The 19403-nt window shown below is 41.4% G+C and overlaps 7 protein-coding genes and 3 non-coding genes across 17 annotated transcripts; 7 read left to right on the top strand and 3 right to left on the bottom strand.

The window, feature by feature from the left end:
* Positions 1-222: 222 nt before the first annotated feature.
* Positions 223-2511, top strand: LOC109542685 (protein max). Of its 4 annotated transcripts, none has more exons than XM_019912005.2 (5): positions 227-564; positions 645-713; positions 1680-1787; positions 1880-2003; positions 2056-2511. In XM_019912005.2, the coding sequence occupies exons 1-5, from the start codon at positions 520-522 to the stop codon at positions 2208-2210; spliced, it is 501 nt and encodes a 166-aa protein (XP_019767564.1). In that variant the 5' UTR covers positions 227-519; the 3' UTR covers positions 2211-2511. The 4 variants fall into 4 exon arrangements, with proteins under 4 accessions (XP_019767566.1, XP_019767564.1, XP_019767563.1 ...); XM_019912004.2 differs by having other exon boundaries at positions 231-564; positions 1680-1790; XM_019912007.2 differs by lacking the exon at positions 645-713 and having other exon boundaries at positions 223-564.
* Positions 2390-4708, bottom strand: LOC109542675 (mediator of RNA polymerase II transcription subunit 6). Of its 2 annotated transcripts, none has more exons than XM_019911991.2 (4): positions 4431-4708; positions 3953-4249; positions 3693-3867; positions 2390-2893 (listed from the first exon to the last, which is right to left on the bottom strand). In XM_019911991.2, exons 2-4 carry the CDS (start codon positions 4150-4152, stop codon positions 2525-2527), a joined length of 744 nt encoding a protein of 247 aa, XP_019767550.1. In that variant the 5' UTR covers positions 4153-4249; positions 4431-4708; the 3' UTR covers positions 2390-2524. The 2 variants fall into 2 exon arrangements, with proteins under 2 accessions (XP_019767550.1, XP_019767551.1); XM_019911992.2 differs by having other exon boundaries at positions 4530-4708.
* Positions 4709-5109: 401 nt separating this feature from the next.
* On the bottom strand, positions 5110-14147 carry LOC109542670 (LIM and SH3 domain protein Lasp). Of its 2 annotated transcripts, none has more exons than XM_019911985.2 (7): positions 13890-14147; positions 13254-13348; positions 13006-13191; positions 12761-12950; positions 12525-12706; positions 11227-11296; positions 5110-5440 (listed from the first exon to the last, which is right to left on the bottom strand). In XM_019911985.2, the coding sequence occupies exons 1-7, from the start codon at positions 13956-13958 to the stop codon at positions 5306-5308; spliced, it is 927 nt and encodes a 308-aa protein (XP_019767544.2). In that variant the 5' UTR covers positions 13959-14147; the 3' UTR covers positions 5110-5305. The 2 variants fall into 2 exon arrangements, with proteins under 2 accessions (XP_019767544.2, XP_048517819.1); XM_048661862.1 differs by lacking the exon at positions 13890-14147 and adding an exon at positions 13406-13537.
* On the top strand, positions 5559-6340 carry LOC109542699. The gene is made up of 3 exons (XM_019912033.2): positions 5559-5715; positions 5930-6037; positions 6147-6340. The coding sequence occupies exons 1-3, from the start codon at positions 5701-5703 to the stop codon at positions 6276-6278; spliced, it is 255 nt and encodes an 84-aa protein (XP_019767592.1). The 5' UTR covers positions 5559-5700; the 3' UTR covers positions 6279-6340.
* Positions 6485-9500, top strand: LOC109542651 (ERC protein 2). Of its 3 annotated transcripts, none has more exons than XM_019911960.2 (6): positions 6485-6975; positions 7030-7550; positions 7601-8165; positions 8278-8696; positions 8745-8951; positions 9012-9500. In XM_019911960.2, exons 2-6 carry the CDS (start codon positions 7302-7304, stop codon positions 9210-9212), a joined length of 1641 nt encoding a protein of 546 aa, XP_019767519.2. In that variant the 5' UTR covers positions 6485-6975; positions 7030-7301; the 3' UTR covers positions 9213-9500. The 3 variants fall into 3 exon arrangements, with proteins under 3 accessions (XP_019767519.2, XP_048517818.1, XP_048517817.1); XM_048661861.1 differs by having other exon boundaries at positions 6505-6975; positions 8748-8951; XM_048661860.1 differs by having other exon boundaries at positions 6506-6975; positions 8281-8696.
* A 285-nt stretch (positions 14148-14432) lies between the features above and the next one.
* LOC109542660 (60S ribosomal protein L4) lies at positions 14433-17269 on the top strand. The gene is made up of 8 exons (XM_019911972.2): positions 14433-14545; positions 14956-15136; positions 15359-15521; positions 15725-15932; positions 16116-16215; positions 16415-16685; positions 16876-17035; positions 17093-17269. The coding sequence occupies exons 1-8, from the start codon at positions 14543-14545 to the stop codon at positions 17228-17230; spliced, it is 1224 nt and encodes a 407-aa protein (XP_019767531.1). The 5' UTR covers positions 14433-14542; the 3' UTR covers positions 17231-17269.
* LOC125502872 lies at positions 15214-15286 on the top strand. The gene has a single exon (XR_007280587.1). It is a non-coding gene; the product is annotated as a small nucleolar RNA SNORD18 (small nucleolar RNA).
* LOC125502871 lies at positions 15587-15657 on the top strand. Its single transcript, XR_007280586.1, has one exon. It is a non-coding gene; the product is annotated as a small nucleolar RNA SNORD18 (small nucleolar RNA).
* Positions 15977-16046, top strand: LOC125502870. Its single transcript, XR_007280585.1, has one exon. It is a non-coding gene; the product is annotated as a small nucleolar RNA SNORD18 (small nucleolar RNA).
* LOC109542617 (dynein regulatory complex subunit 5) lies at positions 17135-19346 on the bottom strand (the record flags this gene model as incomplete). Its single annotated transcript, XM_048662164.1, has 5 exons — positions 17135-18193; positions 18248-18538; positions 18673-18892; positions 18945-19048; positions 19188-19346. Coding segments are annotated over 5 exons (1014 nt in total), but the record flags the coding sequence as incomplete, so codon positions are not given.
* Between the last annotated feature and the right edge of the window lie 57 nt (positions 19347-19403).

The raw sequence follows: 19403 nt of genomic DNA, 5'->3' as shown, positions 1-19403 counted from the left end.
AAGAAATAAGGCCGCAGACGTTCGTAAACTGGTTGAAAATACTCCTGATACCAGTACAGGAAGAATGTCTGCACTTACCTGAATAACGGAAAGGAAGATGGTGGCAAAAAACGTCAAGGACTGGACACATAATCAAAATTCTCCAGCAATCGCCCGTAGAACTGGAAAAAACGAATAGTTTCAAATAGATATTCAAAAATCCCGCGGAAAACTGACGGCGCCGTCGACATGTGACCTCCTGACGRCGATTATTGGGCAGGTACACGTGTGCGTCCTGTTTCTGTCCCTCATATATGGTATCAACAAAGACATCACAAATTTTCGATGTGTGACTTGTAAARCTGAACACAAATTTCAGTGTAATCAGGTGTAATAAWATGTTGTGAAAARCACACAAACAGATAATGTTGATCCAGTTTTAACTAGAGTTTTGCATTGACAAAATTACCCCAGTTTGTGAGTGACGGTGTCTGTTTTCAAACACGTTTTTTGCAACTTTCCGAATAAAGAAACGCAGTCATGTTAAGTGATGAGGATGATCGAGATGTTGATGTGGAAAGCGATGTAAGTCGTGTGTTGAAATCAACACAATGAGTTTTTCAAGTTTGGCCAGCCTTTTGCTGATAAAACTGTTTTCGTCTTAGGATGGCGAAGACCTAGATATTAGGCAAACTGGAGCCCGCATGTCTTCAGGGAACCAGTACTATTCCCAGGTAACTCAATATGTTGATTTACGTCTGCATTATTACAGCATTAACCCGTTGGTTAGTTCTCTAGAAACCTTTCAAAAGCAGAATTACTGCAATTTCGTTAAGCTTGGGAAAGCTTTTCAGTCGCATTCACTTCAAGATATGCAAATTTCTTCATTTGAATTAACGTACTGCCCCTTTCGGCTTCTCAGTGTATGTAAATTCATTGGCTCTTCCATTTCAGGCTCAATTTTCATCTGTACTGTTCATGTCTGATGGTTTACACTGCTCAGATTTTTTGGGGTAGTTTTAAGGCACATTGGCTTTGGTCTGTCCCGCTTAAACTGTGCTCACCTAACAGATAATCGTTCTGTCCACTAAGAAAAGGAAAACTTTTTCAGGGAAAACGCGGTTTTCTACCACTTCAAATCACAAAGGAAGCCTTCATAGTTTGTAGGCAGAGTGCAGGGGAAAAATCAATACTTTATAACATGTTGGCAAATGCTCACCAAAGTAGCAGTTGAACATTAATCAATGTAACCAAAATTAACGAAAAGTAAGGAAATCCTTAATTGAAACTAATCTGAAAACCTACAAACTGTGATTGAGAAAAAATCAGGTAGAAATAATACGTATACTTGGCGAATGCGCGAAATTTTCCAACTCGTCTCACCATAAACCGCAAAAAATACCCCTAAAAAAGTTTTTGGTAAATGGATTGTCTATAAGGTGACTAAACCCTCCAAAATGAGTCTGAAATTCCCATAATCTCTTCGGATTAATTATCAAGAACTCAATTACGTTCTGTGTCTAAATCGATTGATGCCTTTTGGCTTTTGTTAAGGTAAAAATCATTTGTACATGGTGTCCGAAAATTATCTTCCAATCGCCCAAATTGTATTACAAAGCCATGCCCTCATCGCTAGGAAAAAAACGGTCAAATAATCAATGTGGCTTTATGCGATCATTAATTGAGTGTTTTATTTGCAGGCAGAAAAACGGGCTCACCATAACGCTTTGGAGCGTAAAAGACGCGATCACATAAAGGACAGTTTTAGTAGTTTGCGCAATTCGGTGCCCTCGTTGCATGGGGAAAAGGTGGTAGGTCATTTTTGAATCATTTCTATAGAGCTATTAAGCGCATTAACATCAACCAATTCAATATGGCAACGCTAATATCCGTTTCACAGGCCAGTAGAGCGCAAATATTGAAGAAAGCCTCCGACTACATTCTGTATATGAAAAAAAAGAACAACTCCCATCAACAGGACATTCACGATCTAAAGCGGCAAAACAGTCTCTTAGGGGCTCAAAGTACGTGGTAAACGCTCAAATTTCCTGTTAAATTGGACCGATTTGTTTTCAGTTAGGACGCTGGAGAAAGCTAAGAAATCGGCGACATTTCACTCGGAATTGAGTAAGTGTATCATCGAATCAGACACCGAAAGCTCATCAGATGGGGATGAGGAAATGGTGACGCAGCCCCAGAATAAGTCGAAAAAGTTGAAAACAGCGCATTAATTTAACTGTGCGCAAAACGGACAAAGGCCTGGAAAGTGGTTGCAATGCTCATCTACGCAAACTAAGTACATTTTTGTATTCTAATACAGAAACGAACTGATTTCTGTCGAAAAAAAGCTTTAACAAATTTAGGTTGCGTAGAAATACGTGTACATGGTTCGGGAGATAATCAATGTATATTTATTTTACTCAATTAATTTATGTATTATCAACTTTCTGTTACATTTCGTTATTTACTTCTATAAATTTTAAATTATGCTGGCCACCAAAACCACCCAATAAAGTGTAAATACAATATAAATGCACAAATCCAGTTAATTCAGTCTGGGCTTTTTGTCCGCTGGAGGTTTCACCACCTTAGTCTCCTGTTTAACATCAGCCTTGTCTTTGGCATCTTGCGCTCCATTTTCACTTTCAGTTTTCACTCGAGCAGTGGCCGCCGTTTTGGGCTGCGGTGGCGTTGGCAGCGGAAATTTCATAATTAACTCCCCCAGTAACATGTCCACTCTTTGTCGTTGAAACAACGAGCTGGATTCCTCTTTCGGCTTCTCTTTTTCCGGGATTTTTACCTTTTCAGGGCCCTTTTGCGACTTAAAGTCCCAGTAGTAGCCTTTGCTCGGGTGGTATCTGGAGAATGCTGACGCTTCTTCAAAAGACGACTGTAAATGATGAACAGCCGACAGCTGCAAATCAATGGGATCAACATTACCGTACTAAACTAAACAGTTTCAGCACTAGTTTCCGGTGAGTACGTTAGCCGGTGAGATTTATTATACAAGAACTATGTAGTTATTGTAGCAGTTTGTTTAGTTTCTGTATTTTATTTATTATTCCTGGACAAGAAAGCTCAATATTTATTCGTTGCAATTGCAGTGAAAATAAATAGTCAGAACCACTGTTTTAGTATTGCTCTAACTCGCACCATCTGCATCTGGCCTCAATCCTCCTTACTTGTCCGCGTAAGATCCTTTCTGTAGGAGATACAATCAGTTTTTTCAACATTTTCACGAKGGTTCCTTCTCTCTGCTATCACCTCTCAGGTTATAGTGGGKTSTGCATTGGAGATTCGCCTGTTTGCCCCATGAGGACAGTCAGCAGCCCCTAACTTTGCTATTCAGACTGCTCGAGAGCATCGATTCKGAACYGTCTCCTATTTTTTCTCCGGCTTTTCTTATTTATATTCCGGTTGAGAACATTCCCGCATTTTCAAAAATCAAATATCTTATAACTTGATTAWGAGTTTCTGCAACAAATCTTTTTCCGGTTATAAAAGATTGACCCTGTACGACCGATTCAATTGAAAAGAACGGTTGAAATTGRAAATCTAGATTGGAACATGGAAGTAAAGGAACAATYGTCATATGGAGGAAGAACGAAAATATTAGAGTGKATACCGCCAGCAAAACCGACAAACCCGGCGAACAGGAATGTAAAGTCGTGTAACGCTATCAACGGGATTTATGTATAAATCTAGTTACTTACCAGCCTTGAATTGAGCACACTGTTTAAGTCGGGGGCCTGGTAGACAACTCCTGCGATTATGTAGTAATCAGCCAGAGGCGTCACCTGTTGGGGGCTGTGGCGGTGCTGTTTTCTAATCACATAGAGAATCGGCTCTTGGACATGCAACAGCATATATTCCAGTCCGGTCATGTTTCTGAAACAAACCATTTCAATCACTAATCGTCTAGACTTGATGCTTTCAAGCGCTAAGTTTGCGCTTATTTGATCTGTTTACTTACTGTAGCTGATCAGGATTGAGCCTTTGCATCTTGATAATCTCGTTGTTGCAAGTCTTATCGAAAAACGAGTTCGAAGCCTGCGAGAAATACTCGAGCACGTTCGATGTGTTTAAGATGGGAATCCATGTGGAGTCCTGCCATGTCAGTTCCAAGGAGCTGTCGGAAACTCCACTGGGCGCCGTTATTCCCAGACGATTCATTTCAAGTTGCAAGTTCTTCCTGTTGGCTCTAACTTTATGCAACCCGCGAAAGGGTCCAGTAAAGTAATCCTCGTCTCTTGAGTGGTTCTAAGCCAACCTACAACGGGTTTTATTGAAAAACGTTGGCTAAAACACTTCGACTTTAGCCACTGCATGCATTTTATTAATCGTTGCTAATATTTTGTTTGGAAGAATCCTAACGACAAAACTGACAATTTCACAATTATTCCCGGTTTTGAGCAAATGTATGTTAAAAACCATTCCATTTTCATAGAAACCTGTGGGGAACCAATTACAGAATATGATCTCAAAGCTGGTGGCTCAAGGTTTTACTCGAGAAAAGCTATTTTTGAGCGAGTTGACGTTGAATTACTCGCCTGCCCGTTGCTGCTGTGCACTGTAAGTACACACCAAGCCCGAAATTTCACTTTTTCCACTAGTCAGTTAACTGTGAGACTCGAAAACGACTATAAAATGCTGTAAAAATTAGAAATGTGTACAGTTTTGACCACTTCCGCCACTTAACCTAAAAACCCTGTCATGATCTTGGGGTTATGATGGTTAATTAACAAGACAACAACATCTGGCAACATTCCAAACTAACCTCCAGAGAATGTAAATAGTTATTTTTGAAATAAAGGGGCCAAAATGCCCAACGGGCTGCAAGTAAAGTCATAATTTCTCAATCATTAGCGGAAGATGGTAGTACAGGTTTTCCCATTGCTCAGCATCAAGTGATTTCCCGTGTGTTGTAGATGGATTTTTCAGTGCTTCCTCTACACAAGCACCCTGAATACCTTCAAGACTGCTGCGAGCTGATAAACAGTGAGTGGAAACGGAGCCACACAGCGCGCATGCAAAGCTTGCAAGGGTCCTGCGACCAACTGCCAGTTTCCCTGATTCTTTTGAAGGGCGAAGCGCTGGTTGGTCATCTGAAGCTGTGCCCCATTCCGAGCATCAAAAGTGGCTGTTTCGTGCAAAGTGTTGTCGTCAACCGGGCTGATAGAGGGAAAGGATTTGGCTCCGTCCTGATGCAACGTGCTGAAGTGTATTGCAAAGACAAGTTGAACCTGAGTGTGATTTATTTGTCCACCCAAGGGCAGGAGGAATTTTATCGGAAACTCGGCTACAGTGAGTGTTCGCCGATATCGATTTATGGCAGTTTTTCAACGCCTCCCATCGAAAACGGCCCGAACAGTATGGGGAGGACGAAGGGAAGTCGGCCTGATGTGGCGCCTACACCTCCACCAATGCCAATTAATTCTACAAAATTAGCTTCCTCGAAGACCTACATGAAGAAGAACATTTAGTTGTTGGCGATTGTCAATAAATTAATTTATTGAGAAAAGACGAGAATACGTCCGATATATCCTCTATCCTTTACTCGAGTTTTTTCGACTTCACAATGGCAACACCGATTAAAGGGCAGATTCCATGTCTGTCACTGTCATTAACGACATTGGCAAATCACATTGAAAATTTCCTTAACCTTTGATTCCTGTTGCGATTTTCTACGAAAGTTGCCAAAGAATTCAGACGACGGCAATAATGAATTCCTCCAAGGTAATTTAAACGATTTCCCTGTGGAATTCCAACGATAGAAAGCACGCATTATAAGCATTGCTCGCTTGAATGAATGGCAAAGTTTGGTGCTGTCTGCCCGTTTACGTAATCATTCGCACTGCGGATCGATTTATATTTATTTAAATTTCCGTGTTTAGTTTTGCGCGCTTGCATTGTGTTAAGGCCGTTAAACATTCACGAAATTTTGTTCCAGAACCTTTTCCGCCTGACTCAGGTAGTGGTCAGCGCCACCCGCAATGCCTCTAAAGAAGTTGTAAACCCCCGATTCCATACTATGAAAGCCAGACAAAAAGTATTCGGCGTAAGTATTAATTGTTAATATCAGTTACACAGGGTGTCAAGAATATTCTATATATGTATTTATCTACTGTTGAACTTTTTGGAAAGTATTTGAAATCGTTCTGTTACAGGTAGATGATGGTGTTCCAGTCCATCTAAAAGCTGGCTTTGGAGATAAAATGCTGGTGTCACTTACATGGGTCTTGATTGGAGTAGGCCTTGCAGGCTCAGGGCATACCGTTTTCACCCTAATTACTAAATAGATTTGTGAACAGTGGGTCTAAGCAGTAGTTAATGTTTCGCTATTAAATAATTGTATAAGGGACATTTTACAAGGGCGTAATTTCATTCCTTGTCCCCCAATCCAGCGCTGTTTCGTGAACTTATGGGAACAATCAAAGAAGCGCGCAAATACATGAAATTTACCAGAAGCATTAACGTTCATCACTGAACATACACTCCGTATAAGTGTCAAATATAGCAAAAAACGCGAAAATAAATCAATAATTTATCAGTACTGGTGATTAACGTGCCAACACGCACCTCCAAGTCATCAAACATTCCACAAAAGTTGCGCTCTTATCGCTAATCGCACAGTTTCGAGTGTGTTACAACAATCGAGCGTATTCACTTGGTGATTTGGCGTGGAACAGTGAACAATCGGAAATCAGTTTAAAAAAAATATGGCAGACGATCTGTTGCAAGGCCTGAAAGATGCAGTGGATAATCTGGATCAAGGGGAAGAGCCTGGCGCGGAGGATCCCCAGGACAGGATAAAACAGCTGCTGAAGGCGCTCAAAGATTTGCCGGGGATCAGTGATGAGCAGAAGGAGAATTTGGCCAAAAGTGTTCTGGGCGGTGAACCAGGCTCTCAGCTGCCATTGGGCAGCCCTATAGCGAACCCTTGGCTAGAGTTTGCAGTGCTCTTTGGACTGATCAGTTTCGTTATTCTACTGTTAGGTAAGAAAACTGGCATTCTACCAACGCCATGGTGGCTGAACCGCAATTTTGCAGGTTTTATCGGGTACCGACTCTACCAGAACATGATCGACCAGGACAGGCGGAAAGAGCTGAAGAGGCTGAAGAAGGAGCAGCGAAAGAGGAAATGAACCCCATTTTTTTCATATACACTATGTAAACTCGTGGAATTAAAAGCAGTAAAACGTTCCGTGCGTACCTTTTAAATTTTCCCTTAGAAAACTTTCGGTAGTATGGAACCCGACACTTTTTTGCTGCATCCAAGAACGTACAAATTACAGAGATTTTTTATTGCATTTCTATAAGAGATGAAAGACACACTCATTCCCTACTTTGAGGAAAAATTGCAACTTTCGAAGCCTGCAAGTTTGGAAAGTACGCATTTTTGTTCAAAAGCTTGCAGATTTCCGAGTCAAAAACCGCCAGCAAGTTTAAGTTTTAGAGCACGCCGTTGTTGTCGCTCTGACGTTGAAGTCATCATGACCGATATTTTCGCCATGCCTAAAACCATGCTGTTTCCAGACGAATTAAGCAGCTGTTTGAAAGATCAGAGCGCGGTAAGTGATCGCAAAGAATCCGGTTCCTTGTAGCAACTGCTTACCTGCAGGTATTTGCGCAAGAAAATGCCGTACTTAAGCGCGACCTGGTCGGCTTGGAAGACAAATATGCCCAGATGCAAGTGGAGACCGAGTCCCTGAAAAATCTCCTGCACGACAGGGAAAAAGTGCTGCTGCCCCAGTTCGCCGCCTCGTCTCAGAACGTCAGCTCAAAAATTGTGGAACTGAGCAAAAGCTACCGGGAGAAGTGCTCAGAACTGGAGAAGTACAAAACCAGGTGTTCCAAGTTGCAAACCCAACTGCAAGAAAGCAAATCACGAGAGCAACCGGACAAGGATCCGCCAAAGCCGGCAGTAGAAAAATCTGAAGACTCAACCGCCAAAGAGAAGCAGCTGCAGAAGCTGAGTGCAATGACGAGCAAAATGCTAGAGCTGAAAAACGCCAACATGCAGCTGAATAACGAGCTGAAGCAAGCGAGGAAGCTGCTGCAGCAAGAAATCGGCCAGGACATGGAAACACTGCAGGCAAATGGCAGCTGGAAGGGGCGCGCTCAGATCATCTGCGACTTGGTGGAGAAAAACAAGAAATTGAAGGAAAAGTTGAAAAACGCCTCAGGTAATCGCAAAGGTGTTGAATCATCTTGTACTCTCTAGTAAACTCGGATAAGTTTCATATAAAAATGCACCACTTTCTTAGAAGGCAGCTGAATTAAACCGTTTTTGTTTAGCAGACCCGCAAGGTGCGAGAACAGACTCCCATACCAACGAGCGAATATCCAACAGAGTGTCGAGCCTGGAAAACGAAAATCACGACCTAAAAACGCAACTGCAGTGCTATAAAAGCAAGGGCGAGTCGTTGAAGTCGCGCTGCCAAATGCTGGAATCGGAGCAGCAGGCTTTGAAGCTGCGCGTCCAGGACGTGAAGGAGCGCAGCGCCAGTGACTTGGACCTGATTGCCAGCATGTCCAGTCAGCTGGCTGAAGCTGAGCATGCGAAAAGGAGCGCAGTCAAAGAACGGGAACTGGAAATCGCCAAACTGCGTTTGGAAATTGAAAACCTAAAAGCGCAAGTTGAGAACTACAAAACGCTCATGGACGGTTTCAAGCGCAGCAAAGACTGCCGGGAAGCAACCACGCAGAATTGCCAGGTACTGGTGCAATTTGTTTTCGCCCGTTTATCCAACGCGCATGTTTAGAAGAACACTGAGGAGATTGGGCAAAGTATTGCAAAACTGGAAGAGCAGAAGCTGAAGCTTCTGGAGCTGGTGAAACTGCACAAGAAAAGGATTGAGGATGAAAGAAGCGAACGGCAAAGGTGTGAGCAACTTCTGCGAATGGAACGTCAAAAATCAGTACGCCTCGAGTCTACTGTCGCAAAGTCTGAACTGGACTGCGCAGCCCCAGTAAGCCTATTAAGAAAATAGCGGCGCAGAAACAATAAATCACTTCAAATGCATTTTCAGAGCAGATCACGTTACAGCACACCGTTGAACAGGAATTCGGAAATTAGTCTGCAAGACCAATTAGAGCTGGCCGAAGAAAACATCAAGGCGCTACAGACCCGACTGCAACTGGAACAGGGGGAAAGGAGGCAGGATTTTCAGGAATTTGCCACTATATTATCAACAACGAAAATCTCCAGCATACCAGGACAGCACAATTAACCCTCAGTCCAATAACAATAATAATTGTTTAATAATCTACAACTTTAAAGCATTTCAAAAAATATAACTAATATTGGTATACACCGCAGAAATTACAAACTAACAAAAATAGAATTATACACTGCGAGCAATAATGCTAATATTAATTATATCGTTAACAATATGGTCGGAAAATACATTGATAATATTGCGTACGTAACTTCAGGGTACATGAAGAATAGATAAATGCAATTACGAAACGGGCATTACAACCTCTTGTTTCCGTCGAATATAAATTGTTTTGGCTAATTGCAATTTATTTAGTGTCAACTTAAGCATGACCTTCTTGAATAAAGTCCGATTTAGAGGCAAATGCAGAATCCACGCTATCTTATTCTCAAACTGAAAACAGTAACGCTCCAAAGCCATCGGCTCTGAAGAATCGGAGGTAAATTTAAAACAAAGTAACTTAAACGGGTAAATTTAGCAGAAAAAACTCCATGGAACTGAACAAAGAAAAAAAATAACACTCAGTTAAGTTTCAAACAGGCAACTGACTCACACTTTGCGCAGATTATTCCGTCTGATCTTCTTGCAATTAGACAATAATTGGCTAAACCGAAGTGGCAGTCCAAATGATGAAAAGTGAGAAAAAACATAAATAAATTTGCGACTGAAAAGTTGCATCGCAACTAGTAATTACGTATAGAATAATACATCTTAGTACTACATCTTCTGAACTAGGCGGATTCGTCACTGTACAAGTAAAATCACAATATTTTATGCCGAAATCGAATAAAAAATCACTCTCCTCCTGACCTTAAAGGAAATTTTTGCCTGATTATATATCATGGTCCACTACTAAACTAGCACCAGATATTTCAACTAACTTACTTAAGTTTCAAACCACAATCGGTTGCAATGCTCAAATAGCACCAGAACCAGGAGCATTATACAGGGCGTTTGGTAACAGCTATACTATACTACAATTTTGTGCAGTAAAGTTGGTACAAAGCAAAAGACAGAGTCTTTTGGCCTGGCAGATTTAGAGTTTATTTTTCTCCTTCTCTATTAGTGTCGTGCTCGAAAGATCCGGAACAGCTTTTAGGCAAAATAAATGAAAATTTCATTTTCGCAAAACATGTATGTATAGTTGATCCATCGAAAATTGCCAAACACCCTGTATATTTCACTCAGAAAATAGAAAAAAACCACGAGTTGTAAAAAACAGCATTTTTCAGTCTCTCTAGGTACTAAACTTAAGGCACTACCATTTTTTCCAAAATAAATGCTTCAACGGAATGGGCTGCTATTGCAGAGGGCAAAAAATACTGTCTTCACCGATTACTAATAATTATTATCAGGCACTTATCAAATTCGAGATGATCCAGGATTCAAACTAGTTGAAAAGATTACGTTTTTTTTTAAGTAGACGAATCAGGTGAAACACAACCAACCAAGTACTTACACTTTCTTGGGCTTGAACTTCATTTTACTTGTATTTACATGGCAAGTAAAGCGATGTTACTAAACTAGGTTTAAGGTAGAAGGTATATATACAATTTCCAATGATTCTACTTCATTTCAATGCATGAAAACTAAATGCATGACGCACGTGTGCTCTTCACACTACCTACGAAAAGAGTACGAGATGGTGGCAAAACATTTGGTCCCGTTTTGGTACGAATATAAATAAGGAATGGATGGTTTCTAAAAATTTCCGAAACATTTTCATTCTTGAATACGGAGTGACCCAAACATAACTGCATTTTGCCGATATTCAACAATCTTTCCGGAACTGTCTATATAGTTCCAGAAATGTTGTGAAGCTAAAAAATCTCAAACATTGTATGCACTTTGGGTCACCCTGTATATGGTAGAAGTATAAAATTTGCAGAAACCATGGTCGATTCGAATTTCCTAAATAACTCCTTTAAATGTTGTTGGCCTGCTGCACGTAATTGGCCGGCAACATGCCAACCTGTCCAGTCCTTTGGACTTCCCCGGTCATCCACCCCCTATCAATACTACTCACATTGACAATTAAATCTCCGTCCTGGAAACTGACCTCGTCCTCATCTTGGGCCTCATAGTCGTACATGGCTCTAAAAATTACAACAGAACATTCTCAATTCAACAAACATGAACACTCTTCAGTTCAATATAACAGCAAGTTCAAAAAATATTGTACCGTCGGGAATCCAAGGTCTTTGATCCAGCTAAACATTTATTAAACTGGTATGCAACAGAACTAACTTCGAAATTATCGGCAAACGAACAAACAAAACTAACTCGGACTAACTTCTTTTTAACTCGACAGCGGCTGTCACGCGACTGGCTGTCGTTCGCTTCTCCAGGAGCGAGTTCATAAACAAAAGAAGCGGACAGGAAGCTCCGAACAGGAATATCCGTCAATCAGTGTCACTTCGTTTATGATCATATAGTCGCTCTGTCCCTCATACCAGAAAGTCTCGCTTTCCTTGTCTAAGATCGGCCTTTTATGCCGCTCAGGTAAGACACATTCGCGCGTTAATCAGGAACGCGCTCCAGTTAACTTGCAAAACTCCCCGACTGTTAATGTCACATTTGAGCGTCAAATTGATGAACTTTAATCGTCATTCTAACAATAAGTAGACTATTTTCTTTAAAATGGACAGTGATGGACAAAATTAGCGTCCCGCCCATATTTACTGTGATTCATATTGTTTGAAGCCATTGAAATGTCAGCAGCGAGGAATTTACGTGAGTATAATGGGGCGAAAATTGCTTGTTGGAAGAAGGCTAACACTACCATTATCGGATTTCTTCAGCCGTTTAAGGAAGCAAATTGAAGATAAAGATCGATCAACCAAGTAATAATCTCTTCCCTTACTTACCGGAAATGAGATTTTAAAATCGTATTCACAATTTTCATAATGTTGAAATTTCATCCAGAACAGCATAAAGGAGGGTCAATGAATCGGGGTTGAGTGCAAAACATCAGCTCTTTTAACCATAGCACATAAGGCTTGCGTAGAAGTGAGCATTGTTTACTGATGAAGTAAGACCAGGCTTAACATTTTCCGATGGGCAAGCTTTTACCTGCAGAAAATCTGGAGAAAGATACCAGAGTTTTGAAGAGGCATTTTTCCGGAAGCCGATACCTCCCGTGTAGTAATCCGATGAAGATCATTCATACCAATCGAGATACATTCAAGAGATTTTGGAACTGGATGCCGTACCTTTTACCTCTTACATAGACAAACATTTTTGGTTTATGAATGATCAGATTGCTGCATACTCATGGGATTAAAATGAAAAAAACATTCCTAGAGTTAAAATAGTATTAAGTACCTGTAGACTCTTCCCATTCCGCCCAGAGATCCATAATTGTGATTCACTGGATCCATATCATGGACTGATCCAATTTGTCGGTTTGGAGCCGGTTCCATGACGCTGCTTCCGATTTCGGAATTGTAAATCAATGTCTGTGATGGTCTTGATGAATACGGGCTTTGGAACTGATGATTAGAAGACTGAGGAGACGAACATTAGCTTTTAACGCGACAATGAAGTTTCGCGTTACCCACCTGAGGATCATAGTCTGAAATTTTGCCAACTGCTGGATGTGGCGCTGGAACAGTGTTAACTGGGACCTGGTAAGGAGCAGCTTTGGGCACGGTTGTGTTGACCACGTTTTCAGCATTTCCATTCTCATTCAACTGCCTTCGTTGCTCCATTTCGGCCTTTCGCTGCAGGTCTCCATGGTAAGCCACATTGCTGAAACAGTTCCCACTCACTCGCTGCTTCAATACATCGCGACTTCATTACCCACCTGATGATTTTGGTATTTTGCTTAATCCTTAACGTTTCCGGATCGTCTGCAACCTGCGTAAACTTGCCTTTGCTCCTCTCAAAGTCCGCATGATATTTAACATTTGATTGGATTTTCGTATTTTCCGCTATCCGTTTCAGTTCGGGAGTTTCAGCCATTGTAGTCGCCTTAGCTTTCGGTACATGCCTAATGATAACAAGATACTCTCAGCATAAATATTTCAGGAGAAATTGCTGGTTTCAACTCACGCATCACAATATGGTTCCTTGTTGAAACCTTTGTAATTCCGCATGTTTAAAGCCATGCCGCAGTCCTTGCATTTAAAACACGGTCGATGCCACACCTGCAATAAGTTACAATTTATTTGACTTAATTGTGAATAAAATACACGATAACTAACATAAAGAAACTGGTATAAAAATATGCTTTTCTAGTTTGAAATATTGGCAGAAATAGTGAGTAAACTCCTTAAAACTAATTAGAACCAATTAAATCTATGACACTGGCAGTTCACTAAAGAGTTTTTGCTTAATTAGTCCAGATGCTATACATGAATTCTGTTAATGAGCAAAGGCTGACTAATTTGTTTATTAAGTATCCACATCTATGTGTCAGGGTTCGCATTATAAACAACACCAGCTAGTAGATGTTGAGTATTCTGGTATTACTCTCAATTGATTATTTCTTTGGTGCTTTTGTGACTCATAAGGCTAATTCAACCTTAATCTAAATATTCAGCCTTGATTAAATGGTGCCAAAAACCATAAATTAATGCCACCAAGTAAATCCAATTGACTTATTTAAAAACCCGTTGAAGCCGTATGAAGTTTCAGGATTTTCCACGTTCCAATCAAATGTGAAAACAATGTTAACAATTTAATTACCTTATCCAGACATTTTAGCTCTTCAGTCGGGTAAACCGTTTTCTCACATCTGGCACAGCTCTTATTCATAATGATGTTGTTCCACTGGTCCCACTAATTCACCCACAGTTTGCACCCGAATAAAACCAATTGAATCAAATTGAAGGGAAAATGCAAGAAAACTGAACAAAATAGGAAAATAGAATAAATGCCCAACCCGTTCTCCCGTTGATTCGCCCGACAAAATCACATACTGACATACTTCAGTTGGATAAGTCATCAGAATCCTTAAAAGATCCGGGCAATGTCCATGCGTGCAAGTGAGATAATCGATGGACGGCCTTTCAGTAAGTAAAATAACAATTTTTTTTAATAACCTAGACCACGATCCCCGCTTATATCAGTTGCAGTCCACTTCTGGACAAAGCTGGGGTGTTTTAATAAAACATGTTGCAGAAAAACACTTAAATGAATGCCTAACCAGAGAGCCTAACCGCTTTTGATTTAGGCAATGATGCCAATTTCTTACTCGGCCTAGTCTAGGAACCGGATGTAGGTGCTGCCCCCTCAACGCCCGTCTGTCATTGGAATCACACCGACACCGCTTTCTTTTAATGGTGGACGTCGTCTCCACTTCGTGTATGGTTTTAAAAGAAAAGCTTTAAGTAGAAAATATGGTAAGTTTACATTGGTTAATTGACCGATTGTTCATTGCTCACGGTAAGCTATTCACTCAGATAATCGGTATTAGCGCTCCTAATCAGCAGATTGCTGCAACCTCATGCCCACGTGTATTGGTACTAAATCCCCTGTGTTTTCTCCATATTTCAACCAATCTCTTCAATATCGTTCTTCGTTTGAAGCATGACTATACCAGCAGGGGTATGAGTGCTTTAGCACTGCGCCCCTATGGATTTTTCATGTAAAAGTCGGTTTTAGGTTAGAATTTTCAATTGCCAAGACCCCAACGGCGTTGATTGCCTAAGCCTGCAGGGAATTCAAAAAATGTTTAATTTTCTATTGTAATTACTATACGTCAACGTGTAGGACATGCACCGAAAAAAATGCTTACAATTTTTATTTGCAGGCGTTATCAGCGGCTCGTCCCCTTGTAAACGTGTACAATGAAAAGTCGGAGGAAGTTAAAGGTTCGAGCGTAGCTCTTCCAGCTGTCTTCAGAGCCCCAATTCGACCTGATGTTGTTAACTTCGTTCACCAACAAGTTTCGATGAACCATCGTCAGTCCTACAGCGTTAGCGACAAAGCTGGTAAGATTTTTGTTGAATTCTAAATTGCCGTGTTTTTTTATGGTCCGATAGCAAATTTTGGGTTTGGTCCCGTTCTAATTTAATGATGACTTGCTTTTGGTCCGTGTTTATGAAGTCTAAATGATTTTATTGTTCAAAAGCTCTGATTTACCGTAAAGTGTGCCCCCTGCTGGACTGTGCCGCATAATGGTTTTTATATTCTAATGTTTAATTTTTCCAAAGGCCATCAAACCTCTGCTGAGTCCTGGGGAACTGGACGTGCTGTCGCCCGTATTCCACGTGTGCGTGGTGGTGGTACTCACCGTTCCGGGCAGGGTGCTTTCGGAAATATGTGTCGTGGAGGACGCATGTTTGCACCAACCAAGCCATGGCGTCGCTGGCACAGGTCAGTTTTGCTTTAAGATTCAAGATCACCATCAGATTCCCACTGACATTAAAAATACCATTTTCGATGCATGATGATTTGCTTTTGGTCCGTGTTTATGAATCTCAGTGATTTTACAATCAAAAGCTCTGATGTCTCGAATAAAATTGGGCATATAATCTCTTATTCCTTGTTGTTACTCAGTTGAAAGTTGGGGTTTTCAGACGTGTGAACATCAATCAACGGCGCTACGCTTTGGTTTCCGCTGTGGCGGCCAGCGGAGTCCCTGCACTTGTTATGAGCAAGGGGCACGTGGTTGATCAGATCCCCGAGTTGCCCTTGGTAGTTTCCGACAAGATTCAGGAATTCAACAAGACCAAGCAGGCCGTGCAGTTTTTGAGGAGGATCAAGGCCTGGGCCGATATTCAAAAGGTGAGACGCCTGTTGTGGGTGCATTGAGTTGGTCACATGCTTGTTCCATATGATGACTTGCTTTTGGTCCGTGTTTATGAAGTCCAAATGATTTTATTCAAAAGCTCTGATATTCTTAGGGGTCAACTGTTTGAATATAGGGGAGTTTAACTTAATTCGACTGAGTTCTTTTTCGTCTTCCAGGTCTACAAGAGTCAACGTTTCCGTGCTGGCAAGGGAAAAATGCGCAACAGGAGGAGAATTCAGCGTAAGGGACCTCTGGTCGTTTATCATCAAGATCAAGGTAGGAGCATTTTTATTTTTTTTAATACCGCAGCACTTATCGTTCCATTTACGTTCTCTATAGCGTTAGTGGTCCAAAATAGTGCTAAATCAATTGTGATAACTTTTCTGTCTGGCGCATCAATCGCTAAGAGAGATATACTTCACAGTACATCCTGATAATTTCAGTCGACAGATTAAATAATGAATTGATTTTGCAGGTCTACGCAGAGCTTTCCGCAATATCCCGGGTATTGATTTAATCAGTATCGAGAAGTTGAATCTACTGAAATTGGCGCCTGGCGGTCATGTTGGGCGTTTCGTCATCTGGACGGAATCCGCTTTCCAAAAGCTGGACAAAGTGTTCGGAAGTTGGAAAGTGGCTTCCAGCCACAAAAAGGGCTACAATCTGCCCGAAACTAAAATGTCCAACACCGATCTGTCTCGCCTGTTGAAGGCTGATGAAATCAAGGCGGTCCTGCGTCGTCCACAGTACGTTATTCCTTTATCTCTATATCTTATTCAGATGCAAATCCTTGTTATGATGACACGCTTTTGAGCACTGGGTTATGAGAATCCATGATTACCTATTTTGACATTCACTTCTGACATAGTAGTTGCACTTTGCCGCAATAGTTCAAGTGGAAACAGACGCTAAATAAGTTCAAATTTCCTTTAACAGGAAGAAGATTGTGCGTCGTGTGCGACGCCTCAATCCATTGACGAACGCCAAGGCTATGTTGCGGCTCAACCCGTACTCTGCGGTTTTGAAGCGCGAAGCAATCCTATCAGGCCAGAAAAGAAGCTTGGCTAGAGAGGAACTTCTTGCCAAGAAGCGCGGGGTAAGAAAGCCTTACGGCAGCTGCAGCTCACTTTTCACGGCTTTCTACTTTTTACAGATCACTTTACCGGAAACAAGTCCGGTAATCAGGTCGGCCAAGCTGCAGGCTAAAAGGAGGGTCCAAATCTTGAAGGCCCAGAAGGCAAAGGCTGCCAAGCCGAAAAAAGTTGCCGCGAAGGCACCAGCTAAGAAATAAATATGATGTTTCTTAGTTACGAAATAATTATCAAGTAAGTGGGTGCCTTTTTATTGAAAGAAGACCAAATACCTAAAAAAAATTCCATGTCCCTTCCAAGTAACATTTCACGTCTCTGTAACGTTGGCTCTAAACGAAAACAATGCAGGGATATTAAAATGCCTCCCAAAAAACTTAATTCTTAGGATTTTTGCTTTCTTTTTTGTCATATGTCTATTTTTTGTCTCTATGTTAACTTCAGAAAATATTCTGATTCAGGGACCATTACGCATGTATCCACATTTCCAGAGTGAGACACCCTGTATATTAAAATTTGATGTGAGGTTAATGACAGAAAATGACAGCGATAATTTCGTGTTGTCATGCAATCACAATAAATGTCACTGTCAGCTTGATTTACTCCGGGTGATAGATATTCAAATAATCTTAGAAAAACTAATCAAAGTGAAATGTTTTTGCCGGGCGAAAAAAGCAATCGTGGTTAGCAGCGGCGAGCCTACAAACCCCCGGTGAAAAGTAAGTAGAGCATTTGAACACAATCTTCGATCGAGATACTTCACTTACACGGTTTCTTTTATGAAGAAACATGCAAACGTTTGTTTCATTATTCTACTAATAATGCGTTGTTTATGTAGACCTCTTTGAATAAATAAAGTCGCGAAATTCTGCCCGAACTTTAAAACAAACCGGCTAATTTTAAGCCCCCGTTAATTTGTGAAAAAGTTAGTCATTGAATCCCTGTGTGGTGATGAGTGCGTTCTCGATTTCTGCTTTTAAAATATCATCCCACGCGACGTCTTCGACAGATTCACTGGCGCAATCCTTTGACCAACCGATCCTGTTTTTATGCACCTCGTGTTGAATGCCTGCCTCGGTTGAGGATGATATTTTGCACATTCTCACGTCCAGTTTTCGCAAAGTTGAATTGCTCTTTAACGCCCGCAGTAGTTCTAGTCCTGTGTCCTAAAGGCAGTTTAATAATGTTCGAACTAAACCACCCCTGTTATTGCGTGTTACCTCGCCAAGCGCGTTATTGGAGACGTCCAGTCTTTCAATACAGTTCCGGTGTTTAAGCGCGCGTGCTATTTGAAAGTGATTGGTCAAGCTGCAGCTTGATAGCAGGATGCTTTTGAGGCTCTGATTGTACTTGACCAAGCTGGCGAGCAAAATGTTGCCAGCTTGGTCTGAAACGTGGTTGAGATGAAGGTCCAGGTGGTGCAGCTCGCAGCCCTCCTGAGCAACTGCATAGGCCAAACTCTTCACTCCTTTTGTGCCTGAATTTCGTGCTAAGTTAGCGATCAAGAGGTTCTAGCAAACATCATATTGAATAATTACTTTTCCTTTTATCTGAGGCTTTAATTGGWTTTTCGTCGATATACTTYGAATGCGTTTTTCTYAGTTGCGCTTCRGTTCTACCCGGAGGACTTTTCGGTGWTCGGTACAGGGTGTCCCATAAGTAATGGTCTTATCGTATACTTACCTATTCGGTTGTTGACCAAGTAGAGCTCGCGAACGGGGCAAAGGGTGGTAAACCTGGCAATCGCCACTGCTCCTCTGTCACCAATTTTACAGTGCGAAAGGTCCAAGACTGCTAAATCGTGCTTGCACAAGGCTTTCAATATAATAATCGCTTTGTCGCAGTCAATATCCGAGTCTGTAAGTCTGTCGAAATAGTCCCTAAGCCAACCGCCTAGCTTGGTATGTAAAATAGTACCTTAATTCCTGCAAGCGAATGTTTTGCAAGCCTTTGGCCAATAGGCTCATGTCCTGGTAGGACGTGGTGACTGTGTTCCATGAAAACTCATCTTTGGCGTATGTCTGGAAAGGGTTCATGCCATAAAAAGTCCAAACTGATTTAAACCCAGACTAGTTTGCATAGGCATAGTCGATCTCCACTGTGCCCCATGTGCATGCTTACTTTGCAAGAAAAAATCCAAAGGATTACAACACAAATTACCTGCTTAAACCGCAAACTAAGCATCTTGAGGTGCTCGAGCCCGGTTAGAAGTGCGTGCAGTGGGATTTTTCCGTTTGAGGCCTCTGAGCAAATCGTTTCATGGATTTCAAGAGCATCCACGTATGGACCGCATAGGCCACACAATTGTTTAATCTGAAACCCACAATTTAGTTACGAATTTCGTAATTGTTTCGGTTTGCTCCCCTTGGCTTTCGA

The sequence above is a fragment of the Dendroctonus ponderosae genome, unplaced genomic scaffold (genome assembly GCF_020466585.1).
Source record: "Dendroctonus ponderosae isolate FM_Combo_2020 unplaced genomic scaffold, Dpon_F_20191213v2 Dpon_F_20191213_10, whole genome shotgun sequence".
Lineage (NCBI taxonomy): Eukaryota > Metazoa > Arthropoda > Insecta > Coleoptera > Curculionidae > Dendroctonus > Dendroctonus ponderosae.
Note: the sequence above shows the minus strand (reverse complement) of the source record. Positions and strands in the feature narration are given on the sequence as shown.